Source organism: Carassius auratus, chromosome 47, assembly GCF_003368295.1.
Source record: "Carassius auratus strain Wakin chromosome 47, ASM336829v1, whole genome shotgun sequence".
Lineage (NCBI taxonomy): Eukaryota > Metazoa > Chordata > Actinopteri > Cypriniformes > Cyprinidae > Carassius > Carassius auratus.
In genome coordinates, this window is record NC_039289.1 from 1454049 (window position 1) to 1475088 (window position 21040).

At 38.1% G+C, this 21040-nt stretch overlaps 1 protein-coding gene across 2 annotated transcripts in view; it reads right to left on the reverse strand.

Moving 5' to 3' along the window:
• LOC113064704 (stabilin-1-like) overlaps window positions 1-21040 on the reverse strand; it is a 32772-nt gene extending 11732 nt beyond the window's left edge. The window contains exons 1-42 of one of the 2 annotated variants that reach the window (XM_026235585.1): window positions 20746-21040; window positions 18537-18667; window positions 18339-18454; window positions 18044-18120; window positions 17484-17553; window positions 17297-17392; window positions 17074-17184; window positions 16086-16276; window positions 15870-16000; window positions 15612-15739; window positions 15434-15510; window positions 15191-15334; window positions 12801-12938; window positions 12613-12684; window positions 12414-12527; window positions 12200-12253; window positions 11711-11791; window positions 11353-11511; window positions 11127-11189; window positions 10825-10923; window positions 10027-10113; window positions 9838-9949; window positions 9541-9727; window positions 5989-6082; window positions 5654-5809; window positions 4785-4880; window positions 4526-4621; window positions 4225-4272; window positions 3963-4090; window positions 3768-3876; window positions 3594-3668; window positions 2945-3046; window positions 2740-2844; window positions 2527-2661; window positions 2306-2434; window positions 2170-2223; window positions 1976-2089; window positions 1354-1549; window positions 1166-1261; window positions 1033-1078; window positions 874-953; window positions 619-744 (exon numbers count right to left, since the gene is read on the reverse strand). In XM_026235585.1, coding sequence (XP_026091370.1) covers window positions 619-744; window positions 874-953; window positions 1033-1078; window positions 1166-1261; window positions 1354-1549; window positions 1976-2089; window positions 2170-2223; window positions 2306-2434; window positions 2527-2661; window positions 2740-2844; window positions 2945-3046; window positions 3594-3668; window positions 3768-3876; window positions 3963-4090; window positions 4225-4272; window positions 4526-4621; window positions 4785-4880; window positions 5654-5809; window positions 5989-6082; window positions 9541-9727; window positions 9838-9949; window positions 10027-10113; window positions 10825-10923; window positions 11127-11189; window positions 11353-11511; window positions 11711-11791; window positions 12200-12253; window positions 12414-12527; window positions 12613-12684; window positions 12801-12938; window positions 15191-15334; window positions 15434-15510; window positions 15612-15739; window positions 15870-16000; window positions 16086-16276; window positions 17074-17184; window positions 17297-17392; window positions 17484-17553; window positions 18044-18120; window positions 18339-18454; window positions 18537-18667; window positions 20746-20799 — 4477 coding nt within the window. In that variant the 5' untranslated portion in view covers window positions 20800-21040. Of the gene's footprint in view, window positions 1-618; window positions 745-873; window positions 954-1032; window positions 1079-1165; window positions 1262-1353; window positions 1550-1975; window positions 2090-2169; window positions 2224-2305; window positions 2435-2526; window positions 2662-2739; window positions 2845-2944; window positions 3047-3593; window positions 3672-3767; window positions 3877-3962; window positions 4091-4224; window positions 4273-4525; window positions 4622-4784; window positions 4881-5653; window positions 5810-5988; window positions 6083-9540; window positions 9728-9837; window positions 9950-10026; window positions 10114-10824; window positions 10924-11126; window positions 11190-11352; window positions 11512-11710; window positions 11792-12199; window positions 12254-12413; window positions 12528-12612; window positions 12685-12800; window positions 12939-15190; window positions 15335-15433; window positions 15511-15611; window positions 15740-15869; window positions 16001-16085; window positions 16277-17073; window positions 17185-17296; window positions 17393-17483; window positions 17554-18043; window positions 18121-18338; window positions 18455-18536; window positions 18668-20745 lie in introns of both variants that reach the window. The other variant, XM_026235584.1, reaches the window with a different exon arrangement.

The window sequence follows — 21040 nt, forward strand, 5'->3', positions numbered from 1 at the left end:
GATCATGTCAACTAGATGAACCCTAGAAGAAGATCCCTGAGCAGACCTCATCGGCTCAAGACCACAAGAAGCAGACGACTACCCTTTTCAATCTGAGGTGTATTGCATCCTGGAATTAAACCATACACTACTGGCCCCCCGACCGACCCTGATTTCTCCCAACGTTTTTCTCTATTTCTGTCACCAATGGAGTTTTGGTTCCTTGCTACTGTTGCCTTTGGTTGATTAAATGGGGACACAATTTCTGGCAACATTGTTGACTTGACTGCACAAACAATATTGGAAGAGAACTGAACTGAGCTGGACAATGACATCACTGAATGAACAATGAACTGGCTTTAACTGATAAACTGACTGTTTTCTACTGTCCTGTGGCATTATCAGCACACATTTCTCCTGTTTAACACTGTTTTGTTGTGTCAGCTGCTTTGACACAATCTGTATAAAGTGCTATACAAATAAAGGTGACTTGATTTGACTTGAGTGCTAAATTTACATAAATGTTGCACAGACGCATTGAGAAATCATTTAAACATCAAATTTATAACACAAATTCCATGAATCTACTGGTCCATGCTAACCATTAAAAAAATTTAAGTAAGTGAATCACACTTTTACCGAGACACACAACCCCATCACCAATGTAGCCAGCTTTACATGTGCAGCTCCTTTCACCAGGCGATGTTTTTGTGCAGTTTGCATTTATGGAACATCCTCCATTATTTGTGGTACATGGGTCAAATTCTATGGAAGACAAATCATTCACAATAAAACAAGGATATTGGGAAACTAAACAGTGTGAATATTGATTTCACTTCCACTGAGAGGGAAAAAACCTTCGATAACAAACTTAGCAAAGAACAACAAACAAACCTTTGCAAAATGTCCCGTTACCCTTAAAACCAGCTATGCAGGAACAAGTTGGATGAGCTCCTGAACCTCCTGAGATACAACTAGAGGAAAAATATTGTATTATAAACTCTGATCAAGGTGTTTAAAAACGTGTCTTATATTTATGTTTTCCATGCTTACTTAGCATTGACATCGCAAACTCCACCACAGGCATCATTGACTACCGCTGAAATTGAGAAACGTTTATTATGTCAAGTGCATGAAAGTGAGAAACATGCTATCTGACATAAAATAAGTTGACCTTAATACTGACCAACAGAGCAGTTCACTCCCTTCCATCCTTTGTAACAAATGCACTGCCCGTTCCCCTCCATACCGTCCAAACATTTGCCATGCTCACAATGGCATTCTGTCAAATAAAAGCCAAGGGTTTGATGAAAAATGCTGCAACAGAATGCCTACAGAACGACAGTAGAATAGAAAATTGCTTGTTGATGTTACCGGACTTGCAGTCTTTTCCATATCTCCCAGGTTCACACATCTCGCAGGCCGTCCCGTGGAAGCCCTCATTACAGAGACACTCCCCACTGCCATAAAGCCCATCCTTGCATTGACCGTTGTTGGAGCACCAGTTATTCACAGTCCCAGGGCATTTGGAGCAATCATGCCCAAAGTATCCCGGACAGCAAGAATGGTCCTAGGAATACATTTACTGTGAGATTTTAATCTGATTCAGCTTGTAAACTGAAGTGTAGCTGCACAGATTGTAGTGTTTATAGTGCAAGAATGGCTTGCATTCTTACTGCTGCCACAAGATTGGTGATTCGTACAAACTTTTATTCTATAGTCTTTCAGATCAACGACTGTCAAGATGGAGCAACAGTTTGAAGGATATCCTGAGCAGCCAGTTAGTTAAACTATCAACATGTTTATAGTCGCCTGAATAATAACAACCGGTTTAACAAGATTTCATTCGATTTGCTTTGAAGGTGTGGATAGAGCCGTGTCAGTTTGAAATCAAGAAAGAATATAATGAATACAACCCGATCCAACGTTGGAATTTTCATTGACAAATGGAAGTAAAAATACCAAAATCATTGAAGAAGAGGAGAAAATGAAGTACCTTAGTTGTTCTCAAACATTCCATGTGACAACCCGGCACATTCAATCTCTTCTTTCCAACTCTTGTCCTGTATATACAATTTGACTTCATATTTTGAGGGAACTTTGGTTGTAGCTGAAGAAACGAGGAGAGGGATACATCATAAAATTCCGTTCACATAAACGTAAAACATCAAAAGGACTATATCATCTTACAGGTTTCTCATTTAAAGCGCATTTCGGTTCAGCTGTACAATCTCCACAGCGACCCTGCAAAGACATCAAATGTTCCTTAAGATCGTCTGTTGCGTCGCTTCAAGATTCACCTTGAAAAATTGTAATGGAAACTTACAGCAACTTTTAAAACCACATCTTTACTGCAGTGGTTCTTGTGGAGATCTAAGACACGTGGGATCCTGAACACTGTGCCATGCCTCGTCTCAATGAAGCGTCCGTCTATAGGTACGTCATTAGCCATTGTCTGGAGTTTAAGACTAGTTAGTCACAACTAATTTCATCTAAGTCTTGTACAGAATACGATATATAGAATAGTTATTGTTGGTTGTGCAATACCTGATTATCAGTGTCCACAAAAAACATGATCTGAGTGCCATTTCCCAAAAACGTGTTTTTAAAAAGTCCATTGCCCAAGTGTTCAGGAAAGAGTTGCTCGCCTACAATTACGTGATATTTCACGATGTCCTGGCTCTGTTGAAAAGAGACGCTTTCATCAATTCGTTTTACAAGTGCGATGTTTCTAGCATCATTTCTAAAAGTTCTACTCACCAGTTGTGTCGAGTTCGTTTTTTTCAGGTACTCCTGTATGGCGCTGTCATTTGGGATAAAAATGGTGTAATCTCTAGTTGGGATCCTGTTTTCCAAGTTGTAGAGCTAAAATAAAAACAGAGACAACTATGCTTATGTAGAAAGATATTCTGTTACTCTTGAAAATATTAAGTATTCAAATATTAAATTCCTAGGCGAAACACACCAGCGCTGTCTGCCTGAAAAGGCTGAAATCTGGCGTGTCGTTCAGGAGCGTCGTCAAACTGGGAGGCGGTGGAGGGAAATCAGATAGAGGAGGTCGAAGAACCTGTAAGCAAATTTGTCAGAAATGTTTCATATATTTTAGAGAACAAGGGGATTGTAATGTTCAAACGGACATCAGTGTTTTTGGTGAAAATAACTGGCAACACAAAAGGCTGCCAAAGGTTTGGTCTGAGAGTGTTTAGGGTGTTGCTATGTTGTTGCTACAGGGTTTTGGATATTTGCTAGATCATTGCAATGCAGTTTCTAAGGTGTTCTGTATATTTTAAGGGCATTGCTATATAGCTACTAGGATGCTGCCATGCATTTGCTCAGGTGCTCGAACTGCGTTTAAGGCATTGCTATGCTACTGCTAGGGTGTGCTCTGTTGTTGCAAGGGTGTTGCATTGCAGGTATTATGTTCTAAGTGTATTTGGGGTGTTGCGATTTTTTTGCTAAGATATTCTGGGTGTTGCTATGCAGTTAATCTGGTCTTTAGACATATCTTGGTTCCCTCCTTTCATGCAACTCCAATAAACATTCTAATTTATTGCAAATTCATAACACAAAGTTAACTTTTTAGTTGCAATAATCTGTGTGTTCAATTAAATTACCGTGTCAATGATGTGAATGCACCCATTTATCGCCTTGAGATCTGGAGCGAGGATGGTAGCATTGCCGATCATAAGCTGCTGGGGACACGAGGGTTAACAGGTCACATCAGAGGTTAAAGATGACCAATTTAAGGTGTTAACTAATTCAAGTGGTGAGTTTTGTGTTACAGCTACCCTGCCGTTGCTTTTGACCTCCCATTTAGTCTTTCCTAGGGTCTGGACTGTTTTACCAACCAGCTTCTGTAAGTCTTCAGAGGTGTATATGCCATCTAAAAAATGAACCCTAGACAGAAATTGCACACGGAAAATGCATTTATTTCATTTTTCAAACATCAGCAATCAGTTCTCAATGTCGATCCCAACACTTACTGCAGAAGGTGAGGAAGCATGTAATAATCGAACCAAATCGACGACTCCGAATCGCTGAGGTTTCTGAAAGCAGCTATAGATGGAACCAAAGCCGTGACTCTGCTGTCGCTGTCAATCACCCTGTGCCTCTGCAGATCAACACACAAATCTTGTATAGTAATATATTCACATGCTGTTGCAAACGGAGTAATACTTGTTTAAATGTTCACATGATGTTGCGACAACATTATTGTAAATTGAATAATTGAAAAGATGAACTTACTTGAAGGAAGCGGTTGAAATTATAAAACTCTGAGTTTCCATCTAGCTCCTGAGAATAAAAAAAAGATGAATAAGTTTTCGATTTTAAATACTCATTTTTATCGAAATCAATTTTTAGGAGAAAATCTATTGTGAATGTGTCCATATAGAGTATGTTGAATTCAGATGGTTTTTTTTTTTTTTTTTTAACTTGAAGAATAAGGTATTATAGTTATGTGTTGATCTTTTATTGTTAATTTAAAATTCTGTTATTGATAGCTGATTCATCACAATTAAATGAACGCATAAATGCGTAATCTTACCATAAGCATGTTTCCATAACACGTGATTCCATCGCCTTTGTATTCGCTTGGGCACACACATTCACGTACTCCTGGGCTCTTTAATTTACATGTGGCCTGGACACATTATCAAACAGTTATGCCTCATTGCACGCTACAAAAAACATCCTAGGCTTGAATATAACTTCAGCTGAATCTCTCCAGCTTCCATATTTTGACAGATTGTTCAGACATGTAGAGATTTATTTAACAGATAAATCTGCAAGCATGAAATACAGACCAGAGAATGGCAGCCTCCGTTATTTGACATGCAGGGGTTGACAGTTTTGCAGACGATGCCATCTCCCATGTAGCCTTTCCTGCAGCTACATTCATTCTGAACAGAGAAATAAGTTGAACAAGACTCAGTTCTGGGTATGCAATATTCATTTATAGCTAAGTTCTTGGATGGGTTTTATACAAATATTAATTTGGTCTCAGATTTTCTCTTAAAATTTCTTTAAAGAAATGCAAACTTTCATAAATATCTCAGTATAATTTTAATTTAATATATCATTAATCTCTGGCTATTGATCTGGCTATTGATTGAACTGATTTTGGCATTTTGGCAACTATATGAAAAGTTTGAGATTTTTGAGATGTCTAGTATTATGTTAAAATTGTGAGTACAGTTGTTGTGTTCCAGATAATCTTTTTTAATGTGAATATTGCAAACAGTACTTTTTTTCTAAATAAGTTTTTGGTAGTTTTGTGCACTTTCCTGAAGCTCAAACATGAGATCATGGGTTAAAGCCAAATCCACAGGCAAGAAGTGATGAAAAATAACAAAAGCATAAATGTAAAGACCCTCAGATTGTAGTTGTGAAACTGACATAACAATATACGTTTTTTATTAATTCTGTGCACCTGCTTTTAAAAATTAAATTTGTTGGTCAAACAGACTTCATAACTGCAATAGAAATACAACACAAATATGTTTTTAGTTCAAATTGACCCAGAACATGAGATAAGGGCTAGAGAAGACACGAGTGAAACTCCAACATGCAAAAGCCTTTCAACAGGAGCTTCATTTAATCTCAATGGTGTCTAGGAAAAACAATGGAGATATTATACTGGTTAGTTATATCTTCACAGCTTGTCCAATATTACCTGTCCTGGTCCGGTGACTCTGCATTCTGCATTTTCATGACATCCACCACGACTCTCGCTCAAGCAGTTATTGATTCCCACACACAAACGTCCATCACCTGTCCATCCTTCCATACAAGCACAATTCACCATTCCTGCACTGTACATGCATCTGGCCTATAAAACACACACACACACACAAACCCTGAGGCGAGCTCAACATGAGCTTATCATAGTATCATATATCATAGAAAGGAATTATAAAGTCTGACAGATTCTAGCAAATTGGTTCATTCTGCTAAATTAGGCAGACATTGCTAAATGCAAACCACTGGAAAAGGGAACATTTGTTTTACATTGACATCGCAGCCTCCTCTCTGCGGTTGGAGGCAGGGATCGGTTTTAATGCAGGTGTAGCCGTCTCCTTCATATCCAGGCAGACAAACACACCTATAGCACAATGCATGATAGATCAATAACATGCCAAAGATTAACAAGTCCGCACATAAACTCCATTACTAACATGCTTGCTTCAAAAGGGCACTGCAGTAAAAGTATTGGGCTCTTAAAAAAAAAAAAAAGATATTTGCAAAAAAAAATAATATTGTATAAATAAAATCAAATAAACCTGACTGTATAAAGAAATAAAATAAAATAATAAAACTGATTGTGAAAAGTAATGGAAACGAAATACCTGATTGCAGTCTAAAATAAAATATTGAGTATAAATATTGGGTTATATAAAAAAAAAAAACCTGCCAAATATTTGCTGAATTGATAAATGGTAAACAAATGGTTAATTAAACCAATGATAAATATATATATATAGATATATATTAGGGATGTCAACGATTAATCGATGATCGATTAATTGTCGATAAGAGATGCAATCGATTAAGGCTATCGATGGTCGGTTAACCGATTCAGTGTTGGGCTGCGTGCGGCTCATGCGCACTCAACACGTGCGAGCGGCTGTGAGTGACGGTGACGATATATAAAAGCATCATCATTCATTCACAATGTACAAATTAAGCTTTTAATGTGATTTAAACTTTAAAGTACATTAAAATAGAAACAACATAAACGTTCTTCAACATTAAATGCAATAGAAATGTAGTTACTAATCATTTCATCAGATAACTGTTTTATATCGTGCGCTTTGCAGGGCTGCGGGACACAGTGACAGGACAGGTAGTCTATTCATTCCTACAACTTGTTAATTCATTGCTACGAATTATTAATGTGGCAATTGTCCATGTTTCATTAATTTTGTTCCCTAAATAACCCATGATTTAAGTGAAATAAGGGAACAAATTAATAAATCGAACGAATTCTTAATTCATGAAATCTTTAATTTCCCTTCCCATGTTTACCACAGTAAGAGATGCGAAAACAGTTATTAAAAGCGAAAGATAATAAAATAAACCTTTTTTTTTTTTTTAAATAGGCTATGCGAAATATATCCGACTTAAATAGGCTAATTAAGATTAACGGATTTAAAACAGAAGTGTGGGCACACCATAAGTTCACAAAAAAAAAAAAAAAAAAGGATGACAACGCATTCTGTTTGTTTGCTTTATTTTACAAGAGCACAAATCTTCTGTTTTTATTGTGAGTGTGCACAAATGAAAGTAAACACTTTTGCGGAAAATATATATATTTTTTAATGTCTCAGCTGTTTCGATCGCCCCGGAGCCTGCTGCACACGTATATTCTAGCGATTCAAAGTTACATCGCAGTCTGTTCATTATCAAAATAAAATGTCAACTAAACATTAAAAGCAGTGTTGGGTGTAACGCGTTACAAAGTAACGCGTTACTGTAATAATATTACTTTTTTCAGTAACTAGTAGTGTAAGGCATTACTCGTCTGAAAATGGTAATATTATTACAGTTTTCCCAAGCTAGTTACTTGCGTTACATTTGCCAGTAGCACCTTCATCACACACACAAGGCACACAACACAGAGAACAGAAGGGAAGGGAAGGAGGGCGTGAATGGAACAGTGATTGGTCTGGGTTTGGCACGAGGTATCATTTACCATCACTGATTGGTCGACAGCCGGCAGCAGAGCGGCACGCTCAGACAGATGGGGAAAAATGGAAGCGTCAACAATGGCAAGCTCTTTTTCAGAGGAAGGTTCCCAGCAACAGAAAGCTAGTTTCGACGGGTGGAGATTCAGTAATTATTTTGTAGGAGTGCTCCGATCACGATCGGCCGCTCGTTAATGCGCATCTCAGTAAAGCCGGTTCTCTAATCAGCGGTTTATTCCATCAGGTGCGTGAACCATATGTTCATACAACCGTGCCAATAAACGCTGAAAATGAACTGGATTTGCGCATCTTCTCAGTTAATAACGGCTCTGTGTAGTAACAGCTGCTCTATGTGAAATCACGCACCTGATGGAATTAACCGCTGATTAGAGAACAGGTGTACTGACGAGCAGTAATATAAGTGAGTTGTGTAAACAGTGATTTATGTGACTTCAATTATTTCTTATTAAACTGAAATCGAAAAGTAAAAAGTATTTTTTGGAAAAACCACATCCTAGTGTTAGTCTTCATATGCTGATGAATAGTGTTAACACGGATATAGAAAAATAAGGAGTGCAAGAGATTGATTCCTAATGTCAGTTTATTTTTAATTAATACTATAGTAGTTCGGTTCCCTTTACATCTTTAACTACCCGTTAATTTATCAATTGAATGGGTGACCTATCCTCATTAATAGAGCAAACATTTGTCCCCCCTGAGAGAATTGGCAGGAGCCGCCACTGATAAAGACCCTAAAGAACACTCCTCCTTTGTATGTTCTCCCTCCATCTGATGCATCTCAGGCAATCATAGAGTAATTAAGAAAAAAAGATGTAACTAGTAATATAACTAGTAATATAACTAGTTACTTTCTCCAGGGAGTAATAAAGTAAAGTAAGGCATTACTATTTTTGAGAGTAATATGTAATATGTAATATATTACTTTTTTGAGTAACTAGCCCCAACACTGATTAAAAGGTTACACTGGTCAGTTTAAATAGACCGTAGTATACCGGTCCTCTCTGCTGTTCCAAGGACGTTTTTGCTCATATGAAGAGGATCATCTTTTCCGTCTATATGCGAATGCGTGTTAAGTACAAGCCTAGTTTACATTATAAATAATAGTTTAACATTCAAATACATTGCGAATATGGAAACATTTCGATTTGTGCCGAATGAGACATGAGCAATAACCTCCAAATAAATCTAGCCAAAGCCGCGCTCGCACATCCTCGTGTGCACGCATGCACTGTCACGATCTAATGCGCTGTATGCCGGATTTTTAAAAATCTGACATTTTCTAGGACAGAATCCAGCAGGATCAAATTAATGTGAGCAACTGTGTTTTGGTGCAGCGGCGCCGATGTATTTCACTTAATGTGCAGCGCAGTCACACGCGCTCCACATTTCGGATAATTTTATACAATAATGTCAGTTGAAAACATTGCAATTGTGCTTTAAAATACAACAACGAGCACCACAAAACCATTTAAAGAGGCGCGTTCAGCGTTCTCTTTGCGGGATTGGAAACTGTCAACAAAGTAAAATGACCTCAAAAGTATGGCGCGCTCTCTTCATTTTATCAAATGATCATAATCGCATCTATTCATTTTATAATCCTGCTACTAGCATTTTATTCAGACTAAAACCTCTTTAATTCAAGTGAGAAAGCATTTTGTGTGTGGCTTTTGCACATCCTGTCATACCGCTGACTGCGTGCCTGCAATAGACGCATTTTGCAGTATTAGGGTTAACGATTAATCGATTAATTGATCGTTAATTTAAACGACGATCGATCATGGAAATAATCGAAATTTGACATCCCTAATATATATAATAAAATAGCCGACTGCAGTCTACAATGATCTACACTAACATGGTTTGCTGGTTGTTGTAGACACATTTGGCGTGAATGTGGCAGTGCTCGAGGACGCCGTCTGAATTGCAGGGGGTGGCTGTCTGGTCACAAAGCTTCCCTGAAAACCCATCCCGACAGGATCCTCTTCTACACACCCCCATACTGCCAGGCCTGTTATCACAAATGCCATGGACACAGTGGCAATCTAGAGGAGCAAACAGAGCACGAGCAGAGGAAGAGGTCACTGTGACTGGTACTATACCAGCGGGGTTTGCACAAAAATCCTTTGACAATATATAAGGTATATAACTTCACCTTCATCACAGTTCTCTCCATGTTTGTTGGGGTCTGAGCAGAGGTGGCAGCCTACACCTGTAAACGCTGGTTCACACTTACAGGAGCCGTTCCCATTGATGCCATCAAAACACTATTGGACAGACAGGTGACAAATAAACAGCAGAACTTCCAGTAACGATTGTAGTGACCGTAGGGTTGCATACTCACAGTCCCTTTGTCATAACATGGGTGCTGGAAACCCCCAATGCACGGTTTACAGTCCGGCCCATAGAAACCACTACAACACTGTGGCATCTGAAAACAAGATGGTGCACTTCTCACAAACGTCCATATTCATACAGATTATTCATTATAAATTGAGTGCATTAGTGCCCGTCCACTTTTTCAATGGCGGTGGTTCAGATGCATTTTTGCTATTCATTTTTCCCCAACTGAATTCAATAAAAGTTTAAAATCCATAAACCAAGCCAACCAGCTACAGAACAATCACAACATTACAAACTTTGGAAAAAATAAATGGGCGAAAAGACAAATGTACAAGACTGTGTATTAAATGGCTTCAGTAAGGGAAAGAACTACAATCCCATGAACCACTGCAAATTACATTGTCGAATTAAACAATGGTGAAACTCATTTAAAGTTATTGATTATATCTGTAGAAGCAATACATTTTGAGTTTATTGCAAAATATGTTTACTTACAAGCTTTTGTGGTGTGATTTGCTCACTGCAACTCAAATTACTTTGTATGGAATCATGGGTAATGTAGTTCTTCACTATGAATTCTGCTCTTAAATGGGATTACTTTGAGAATAATTTGAAATAATGCAGACTGATGGCTTCAAATGAGGTATATACACTCGAAGAACAACCTCGTAGCATATAGTAAGTCTGTCTTGAAAGGTTTATAGGCTATTCTTAAAAAACAGTTTACCTATGGAGAAAAACATTTGCAAACAATTGTGGGTTGTGTTTGTATGTGGGATCTGAGACCTTGTTTTCATACCGTCTGAGTAATGTTGCAGTATTTGGCACAGCCTTCCTCATAGATAGAGTACGACCATCGTTGATCAGGAATTGGCTCACAGCCTCTTAAATAATTTTCCTACCAAGGTGAAAAAAAAGCTCCAATGCAGTGTTTACATCAATAAATGATACAGCTGTACCTGTAAATGTTGCTCATGTTTAGATATTCTTCATTGGTTGATTTAATTTAGAAAATATATTCATTTAAAATGTCTTTTATCAATTACATACTGATTATAGATGCGTTAATGGAGTTCATAATTAATTGAAAACGTAAAATACCAGCTCAACACTTCCAGGCGGACATTGTGTCTCATGGATATGGCTGCATCGGACACAGGTACCCTATGAAAAGAAGGAACATTTTTCATTGAATTTTTTACAAAAACTTGTTGTACAGATGTTTTATTAACCATGATAAATAAATTAATTGTATTTAACATAAAATTGAACACAATCATTGTGTTGGTCATTTGATTATGTGAAGACATATTTAAAAGGGACCTACAAAAGAGATCCTGCTCCCATTTATATCACACCGATGGGGCATTATGGGAACTATGAAGGAAGGCACAAGAACTCCATCAATCATGTGAATGATTCCATTGGATGCGACAATGTCTTTCGTTTCGAGATATATTCCTTTATCGCCCAAAAAGACTCTTCCCTGTGGATTAATTGAGAGAGCGTATAAACAACAGTCCCATCATTTTTCAATTTCCCATTATTACAATGCTGCTAAGTCACCAATTTTTATTTTTTTTTAAACAGAATGAGGGCTAAAACATTTGTACCAAATTTCATAAAAATTGCTCACTCCCATTAGGAGTTCAAGCCAATGAAATCAATGAAGCACATTCACTTACATCCTCAGAGGCATTGATCCTTAAGACCTCATTGGCCATTGTTGTAATCTCAGACATGCTAGCAAGCTGGTCCACAGTGACCTTAGGCAAGGAGATTTTAAGATTAGTTTAAAAACTCAAACAGACAATTAGTATTATTTAAAAAATGGTCCAAAAATATTGCAGTCTAAACTGTAAGTCCTGAAGCAACCCTACACTTAACCTAGGAGGAAGCTAATTCTAATCTCACAAGAGCTCCACATACAGGTAATGATGTTTCCCATCAACAAATGACCCCAAACATGCCCCAATGACCCAAATAAACTCACAGGCATACACATTTTTGTCCAATCAGATGCTTCCTAGAATATCATTTCTTAAACTTTTAAAAGCATTTTCATTTGTCAAACCATTTAACTGGAAATAATGTTCATAAAAGCCTAATTTTGAAGTCAAATTAACTGTGGGAAACCATTCAGCACATGATTTTGTATGTCAATGGAGACTCACAGCAGCCAGGGAGAACATATGGTGTTTCAGAAGTGACTGAAGCTTTGGTTTGGCCTTTATAACAAAGAGATGAAAGATCAGTGTGTGTTATTTGAACACATATATGAACATCCTAAAGATTTGATTAAAATCTTTAGTAAATTGGTGTTCTCAATAATTTGTTTTGTACATATCCAACTTCAATAGAGACAGAAAACACATAATGGCAGCTCACGTCATTCAGCATGTACACAAGACTTCCATCTCTGAATCTGTCTATGGCTGTGTTGGAAGGAACAAACACTGTAAGCGGACCTGAACCTCCGACAGGCAACAGGGCTCCACAATTCTGCAGCAAAAAGAGGAAAAAATGTTCTCAGTGCACGGGTTCAGTGGAGAAATGCAGAAAAAGATTGGGAGAGGAGATCACTCACATCAATCAGAGACAGGAATCGATTGAACCTTTCATCCTCTCTGAAAATCTCCCTGATGGTCTTTGAGGAGAACTTGAGGTTGCAGAAAAGAAGATCTACATTAGAGGGTGTTGAGGTTGGTGCTGTGTGTCATTCATCAGATTTCATTACTAGATTAGCTGCTTGTGAAACTGTTTGAACAGCATTACCTCCATGTTGTTGTTTGAAGACTCGATATGAGCAAGCGTAAAGGGCTTGTCAATAATATGAATTATTCCATTGGATGCTGGGATATCGCTCTCAAGTATAGTAAACAACACGTCTGGATCCCTCATCAGGATAAAATGCTGCAGACACATGCAAAAATCAGTGGACTGAGGCATTAATATATCAGACAGAAAAAATAGACGAGAGAATGATGAATGGAACAATAGACAGACATTTATCGATAGAAAGAATGAAAGATAGCATGACAGAACAATATACACTCCCCTAAAGGATTATTAGAAACACTAAAACTGTGTTTGACCCCCTTTCTCCTTCAGAACGGCCTTAATTCTAGGTGGCATTGATTCAACAAGGTGCTGAAAGCATTCTTTAGAAATGTTGGCCCATATTGATATGATAGCATCTTGCAGTTGATGGAGATTTGTGGGATGCACATCCAGGGCATGAAGCTCCCGTTCCACCACATCCCAAAGAAGCTCTATTGGGTTGAGATCTGGTGACTCTGGGGCCATTTTAGTACAGTGAACTCATTGTCATGTTCAAGAAACCAATCTGAAATTATTCGAGCTTTGTGACATGGTGCATTATCCTGCTGGATGTAGCCATAAGAGGATGGGGACATGGTGGTCATAAAGGGATGGACATGGTCAGAAACAATGCTCAGGTAGGCTGTAGCATTTAAATGATGCCCATTTTGCACTAAAGGGCCCATTACACCACCACCACCACCAGCCTGTAGAGTTGTAACATGTCGGTTTACGCCAAAATCTGACTCTACAATCTGAATGTCTCAACAGAAATCGAGACTCATCAGACCAGGCAACATTTTTCCAGTCTTCAACTGTCCAATTTTGGTGAGCTTGTGCAGACTGTAGCCTCTTTTCCCTATTTGTAGGGGAGATGAGTGGTACCTGGTGGGGTCTTCTGCTGATGTTGCCCATCCATCTCAAGGTTGTGCATGTTGTGGCTTCACAAATGCTATGCTGTATACCTTGGTTGTAACGAGTGGTTATTTCAGTCAAAGTTGCTCGTCTATCAGCTTGAATCAGTCGGCCCATTCTCCTCTGACGTCTAGCATCAACCAGGCATTTTCACCCACAGGACTGCCACATACTGGATGTTTTTGCCTTTGCACACCATTCTTTGTAAACCCTAGAAATGGTTGCCCGTGAAAATCCCAGTAACTGAGCAGATTGTGAAATACTCAGACCGGCCCGTCTGGCACCAACAACCCCACGCTCAAAATTGCTTAGAATCACCTTTCTTTCCCATTCTGACATTCAGTTTGGAGTTCAGGAGATTGTCTTGACCAGGACCACATCCCTAAATGCATTGGAGCAACTGCCATGTGATTGGTTGATTAGATAATTGCATTAATGAGAAATTGAACAGGTGTCCTAATAATCCTTTAGGTGAGTGTACAGTATGATAGATAAAGTGATAGAATGATAGAAGAATAGAAAGATAGATAGAATGATTCAAAGAATGACATAAATAATTATAAACAGTACAATAAACAGAACGATCGACAGAATGTTAAAATGATAGACAGAATGAATGAATGATAGATAAAATGATAAAACAATAGATAGCATGGTTTTAAGAATGATAGAAAGAGTTATAGACGATATAATAGATAGAATGATAGAATGTAACACTGATTGATAGAATGCAAAGAAGTATAGAATGATAGACGGGACAATAGAACGACTGATGTAGAATGACAGAACATTAGTACAATAGGAAGAACGGAAAAAAAATATGATAGAACGATAGAAAAATGATATAATGATAGACAGTACGATAGATAGAGTGATAGATAGTATGATAGAACAACAGATAGAATGTTAGAATGATTGACAGAATGATAGATAAAATGAAGGAATGATAGAAAGCACGATAGAATGATAGAGCGATAGATAGAACGATAGAACAATGTAAAAGACGATAAATGGAATGATAGAAAAATAGACAGAATGACAGAAGGATAGACGGAACGATGGAAAGACTGATGTAGAATGGTAGCTAGTATGATAGTGTGAAAGGTAAATTGATAGACACAATGATAGAATGATATAAAGAATAATAGAACAATAGTATTGTAGATAATACGAACAATGGATGGACGGACGGACGGACTAGATAGATAGATAGATAGATAGACAGACGGACGGATGGACGGACGGACGGACAGACTGACATTAGATGGATGAATGGATGGATGGATGGACAGACTGACATTAGATGGATGGATGATGGACAGACAGGATAGATAGATAGATAGATAGATAGATAGATAGATAGACGGACGGACGGACAGACGGACATTAGATAGATGGATATATAGATAGATGGAAAGACAGATGGACACCTTTTTTGTTTTGAATCGGATCTTTTCTCCTCCGTACATCCACATGTCTTTCCCCTCCAGATCTCTGTAGAGTTTCTGTCCGAGGATGAGGTGATTTTTGCACACTTCATTCAGGACACTGCTCGAGGAGCTTCCTGTAAGAGTCTAAAGAGCACAGCACACATAAACATCTGTTCGCGACAAACAGGAAGTAAAAAACAGGAAACATTATGAGGACGTGAAACACAAACTGCTTCAACCCACTTGGAAAGGATTCTGTCCCACAGGAATGAACGCCGTGAACGGGCCGTGCTGGCTGAGTGTGAACTCACACGCTTGCTCTGAAAAACACACAGCACGCCGTCAGAGCGGTCCGATTTCAAACTGATAAAGCAAACTCAAAAGAGCGGGGAAGCAGGTCTGGTGATCTCAGCAGACCCACCAAAGAACCGAAGGCTTCCAGTGAGGTTTCCTGCCTGACTGCCGTCTCTGTCCAGCTCCAGAACCCTTTCCATGAGGTTAGCATAGCAGCGTCTGCCATCGCCGATCTGTTGAGCGTTGCAGCGGCAGCTGAAAGAATGAAAGGTCTCGGGTTATACCCCTGGCCTTCTGCGAGCTACTCATGACGCAACAGAATCACTTTTGCAGGATGTGAAAGTTGCCTTTGTCATGTTATCACGAGAGAAGCACCCAGACAGACCTGGGCGTGCCGTCTGAGTTGGTCTCGCAGCGGGCGCTGACATGGCATGAACCCGATGTGCAGGCCGACTTCTGCATGCAGCCCTTGGACGGGTCGGACGATTCCATTCCAGGCAAACACACACATTTCGACTGGAGAGAAACACACACAGCACTCACATAGCAACAACCCACAACTGAACTCCACATTAGCTTCAGATTCAGATTCATTGCTCACATTTCCTGGGCTTGTGAATTCACAGGCGGTGGACTCCACAGGACAGCCTCCGTTATTAGCGTCGCAGGGGTTGATGGGAATGCAGTGTTTGCCGTCTCCTCTGAATCCCTCTTCACACTCGCACTGAAACTTTCCACCGCTTAATACACATTTAGCATTTGTGTCACAAATCGCCGGTGAACACCAGGAACCTGGAACGGGACAGAAAGACATGATGGGTAGGAACCAGCCTCTAAAAGGATTGAGAAACCTCAAGCCAAGACTTTGCTTTCAGTTTTGAGGTTTTAATTTATATGTGTTGTTTCAGACTAGTAGAAAGAACACACTTTGGAGTGTTTATTCTATTGCACTTTATCTGTTTGCGTCTGTTACAGTACATAACATTTACAAGCCGTTTTATCTAAAAAAGTTTCACTTCATTAGCACTTACATACACAAAATGTACAGTTTTATTCCCATCTATATTCGGAATAATTTTACTGAATGTTTGTTCATATTGGTTGTATGTTGTGGGTTCAATTCCCAGGGAACACATGTTAGGTAAAACATTTTTAACCTGAATGCACTGTAAATTGCTTCAGATAAAAGTGTTAATTTATAATTTAATTTAATTTTAATATAGTTCGCTTGGTTTTATAGTACACTTTGTTCCTAAAATCATGCTGAATATGCTTTTCTGGATGTTGACAGTATTTTCCCCTCAATAAAAACCTAATAACTCTAATATGTCAATACAATTTAATTCAAATCTATTTTGAATATGACTTTATCCAATGGTCTTTATGCAAATATTCTGCCTCGTTTGCATATTTAAACATAACATATCAGAAAGCTTGCGAATTCTGAAATTCTTAATGCAACCAAACAATAAATAAATGACTACGCTGTTCACTTGGGATATGTCTTGCATTAAAACTAAAGGAAAATTATCCTGCATTTGCAAAATGCATCTCATACATATACACATGTGGTTAAACATCGGAAGTACCTGTACATGCATTTCCTTTCTTCTTGAATCCAGGCAGACATTCGCACACAGCATTTGTGTGGTCTCCCTTACAGTATGAATGGGCTGGGCAGTTTGAACAAGATGAAGAAACTGCACAGGAAACAAAAAATGTGATTTAATACAATAAGCATTATTATATTTACTGAAAGTAACTGGATATTGAATGCACCATGGGTACGTATAGACACAATTCCTAAGTTACCTTTATCACACTTTGGGCCTGAAAATGGCGGCTGGCAGTAACATTCACCATCTCCATTCGGACCGGAGTTACACTTTCCATTCACACAGCTGCACTCTACAGCAGTTTAACAATTAGACAATTTTATCTCCAAAAAATGGTGATTATTATTATTTTATGCTATCAGAAATCAACACAAATAACAGACCTGAACGGCAGTGGTCTCCATAGGCATTCTCATTCACACAATTCTGACACGCAAAACCTGTATATCCCTCCTGAAAAAAATGTTGATTATTATTAATATTACCATTATTATTTTATTATTATTATTATTATTATTAGGTACAAATTTTATTGAACATAGCTTATTTTAATAAATTAATAAATAAGCATCAATTTAATAAAAAAAATGAATTAACAAAACTGAAGAATATAATTTTTTAAAGATTATTTAAAAAAATAAATACATACATATTTTCTTATTCATTTATGTCAACAAAAACTGGATAATTATGTAGAAGTAAAAAAACACAATTCAGAAAAGTAACTCTGATGAAGGCTATACTATTAATTCTTTATTTATTTTAATATCATATTACTTAAAACTTTAATAAATGTTGATCTATTTCAACAAAATCGTTTGAATTAACATAAACATATAAGTAGATTGAAAACTCATATTTTCTAAAAATAAATAAAATGCAATAAAAATGTAGTACATTTTAAATTTTACTTTAAGTAAAAGAATGCAACTCATGCACTTACATTACAAACACAGGTGCCATTTTCAGATTCACATGTACCATAACCGTTACAAATCTTTCCAGACCAGCTAGGGCAAGCTAGAAAAACACACAAGACTAGTTAGAAAATTCATCATTTCATCATTCATAGATACTAACCTAAAGCACCATAAAGTACATTTCACCATATCACCATACTTGACTGATACAGATCACTCTGTCTGTATGGTCTGAAAAAGTGTTTACATGCTAATTTATATTAGATAGATAGATGCTTGATGACATTTTTCTAAACACTTTATCTCAGTGTAACTCACGCAAGCACAGGGAGCCCCAGAAGCCCGGACAGCAGTGCTGGACTGTCGTGACGCCCTGACAGCTGTGAGAACACCCTGACAGCTCCACTTGACGACTGCCGATTTCCACAACGTATCTGAAGCAGGGGTAAGGACAGGACACGTTAAACACAAACTTTCTGAGCGAACAGAAAAGGAAGAGCCTGGATAATCACATACTTGCAGATTTCGGGGTTCTGGTTGATCTTCCTGAACCCTCGCGGGCAGACGACGGCGGCGGAAGCGGCACAGGAAGTGCAGGGAGTCTTGTGAAGGACATCAACGGATGCATTGCAGCGGTTAGAAACGGCCTGGGAACGACAATAAACAAAAGTTGGTTCTAGAACAAACATTTTGTATCGTTACTGTGGACAAGCAGGCTAACGTAAAGTAAAAAAAACGTGATTTACGTGAAAAACTATTTTTTAAACGCAAATCTACTCTGAGGTAACATTAAAGTAACGAGTTCAAATCTTTACACCATCGTATTTGTACTTTATACTTCATGGCATTAAAAATATTATGATATTGTACGCGTTTAAACATGATACATTTAACAAAAACCCACCAATTCACTATCTCAAAAAATTATTCATAATATGGTGACATGCCAATCAGCTAATCAACTCAAAACACCTGCAAAGGTTTCCTGAGTCTTCAAAATGGTCTCTCAATTTGATTCACTAGGCTACACAATCATGGGGAAGACTGCTGATCTGACAGTTGTCCAGAAGACAATCATTGACACCCTTCACAAGGAGGGTAAGCCATAAACATTCATTGCTAAAGAAGCTGGCTGTTCACAGAGTGCTGTATCCAAGCGTGTTAACAGAAAGTTGAATGGAAGGAAAAAGTGTGGGAGAAAAAGATGCACAACCAACCGAGAGAACCGCAGTCTTATGAGGATTGTGAAGTAAACTGGATTCAATAATTTAAGTGAACTTCACAAGGAATGGACTGAGGCTGGGGTCAAGGCATCAAAAGCGCCACACACAGATGTGTCGAGGAATTTGCTGAACCACAGACAACATCAGAGGTGTCTTACCTGGACTAAGGAGAAGAAGAACTGGTTTGTTGCCCATTGGTCCAAAGTCCTCTTTTCAGATAAGAACAAATTTTGTATTTCATTTGGAAACCAAGGTCCTAGAGTCTGGAGGAAGGGTGGAGAAGCTCATAGCCCAAGTTACTTGAAGTCCCATGATAAGTTTCCACAGCATGTGATGATTTGGGGTGCAGTGTCATCTGCTGGTGTTTGTCCATTATGTTATTTGTCCTTTTTGTTAAAGGTCACTGCACCCGTTTACCAAGAAATTTTAAAGCACTTCATGCTTCCTTCTGCTGACCTGCTTTTTGAAAATGCTGATTTCATTTTCCAGCAGGATTTGGCACCTGCCCACACTGCCAAAAGCACCAGAAGTTGGTTAAATGACCATGGTGTTGGTGTGCTTGACTGGCCAGCAAACTCACCAGACCTGAACCCCAGAGAGAATCTATGGGCTATTCTCAAGAGGAAGATGAGAATCAAGAGACCAAAAAAGTGCAGATGAGCTGAAGGCCACTGTCAAAGAAACCTGGGCTTCCAGACCACCTCAGCAGTGCCACAAACTGATCACCTCCATGCCATGCTGAATTGAGGCAGAAATTAAAGCAAAAGGAGCCGCTACCAAGTATCTATTACATGTACAGTAAATGAACATACTTTCAAGAAGGCCAACAATTCACTAAAAATGTTTTTTATTGGTTTTATGATTCTAATTTGTTGAGATGAATTGGTGGGTTTTTGTTAAATGTGAGCCAAAATCATCACAATTAAAAGAATCAAACTTAAACTACTTCAGTCTGTGTGCACTGAATTTATTTATAACAAGAGTTTCACAATTTGAGTTGAATTACTGAAATAAATGAATCTTTCCACGACATTCTAATTCATCGAGAAGCACCTGTAGGCGCTATAAACAACCTATTTCCATGCAACTTTCCTGAATGTATCTATCATAGTAAATAACTATAATATAAATCAAAGTACCTTCTTATCATCTGATATCAGCAATGCACCACGGTACCACCACTATTTATTTACACAGTATTATATACAATGGTATTATTATAGTCCAAATAAAGTTGTTAATTAAAAATGATACCACCCTTACAAAAGTGTAATGGGTCAGTATCTTGGTACAGTAATCATTGTAATTGATTTGTTTTGGACACTATGGTAGCACTTGTAATGGCAATATCATTTTACTTTTTTAGTTCATATTCAAATAATACACAATTTACATGGTTTTTCAATAAATACCTTGGTATAACCACGGCGCATGTCCAAAAAGCTTTTAACAAATTATTTAAAACGTTAACTAAAGATGCAAGCAACCACTTTTCAACTTACCTGAATGTGTGAAGTCCACAGTACCATGAGTCCCAAAATGAGAAGATAAGACATGTCTGCTTCCCCAAAACCAGATAAAAATTCCAGAAAAGTCGTCACGATAAAAATGTAACAAACAGAACGGCCACTATCTCCAGTCACTGGACACAACAGAATGTCTCGATTTCATTCATCTCCAGAAAACCCTCTTCAGACCTTCTGACTCATTGTGCTTTCAAGGATTTGCATGTTGAGCAGCTGGACGCGAGCGAGAGAAGTTTGATGTGACCACACAGCGGCTTCAAGCAAGGGAAAG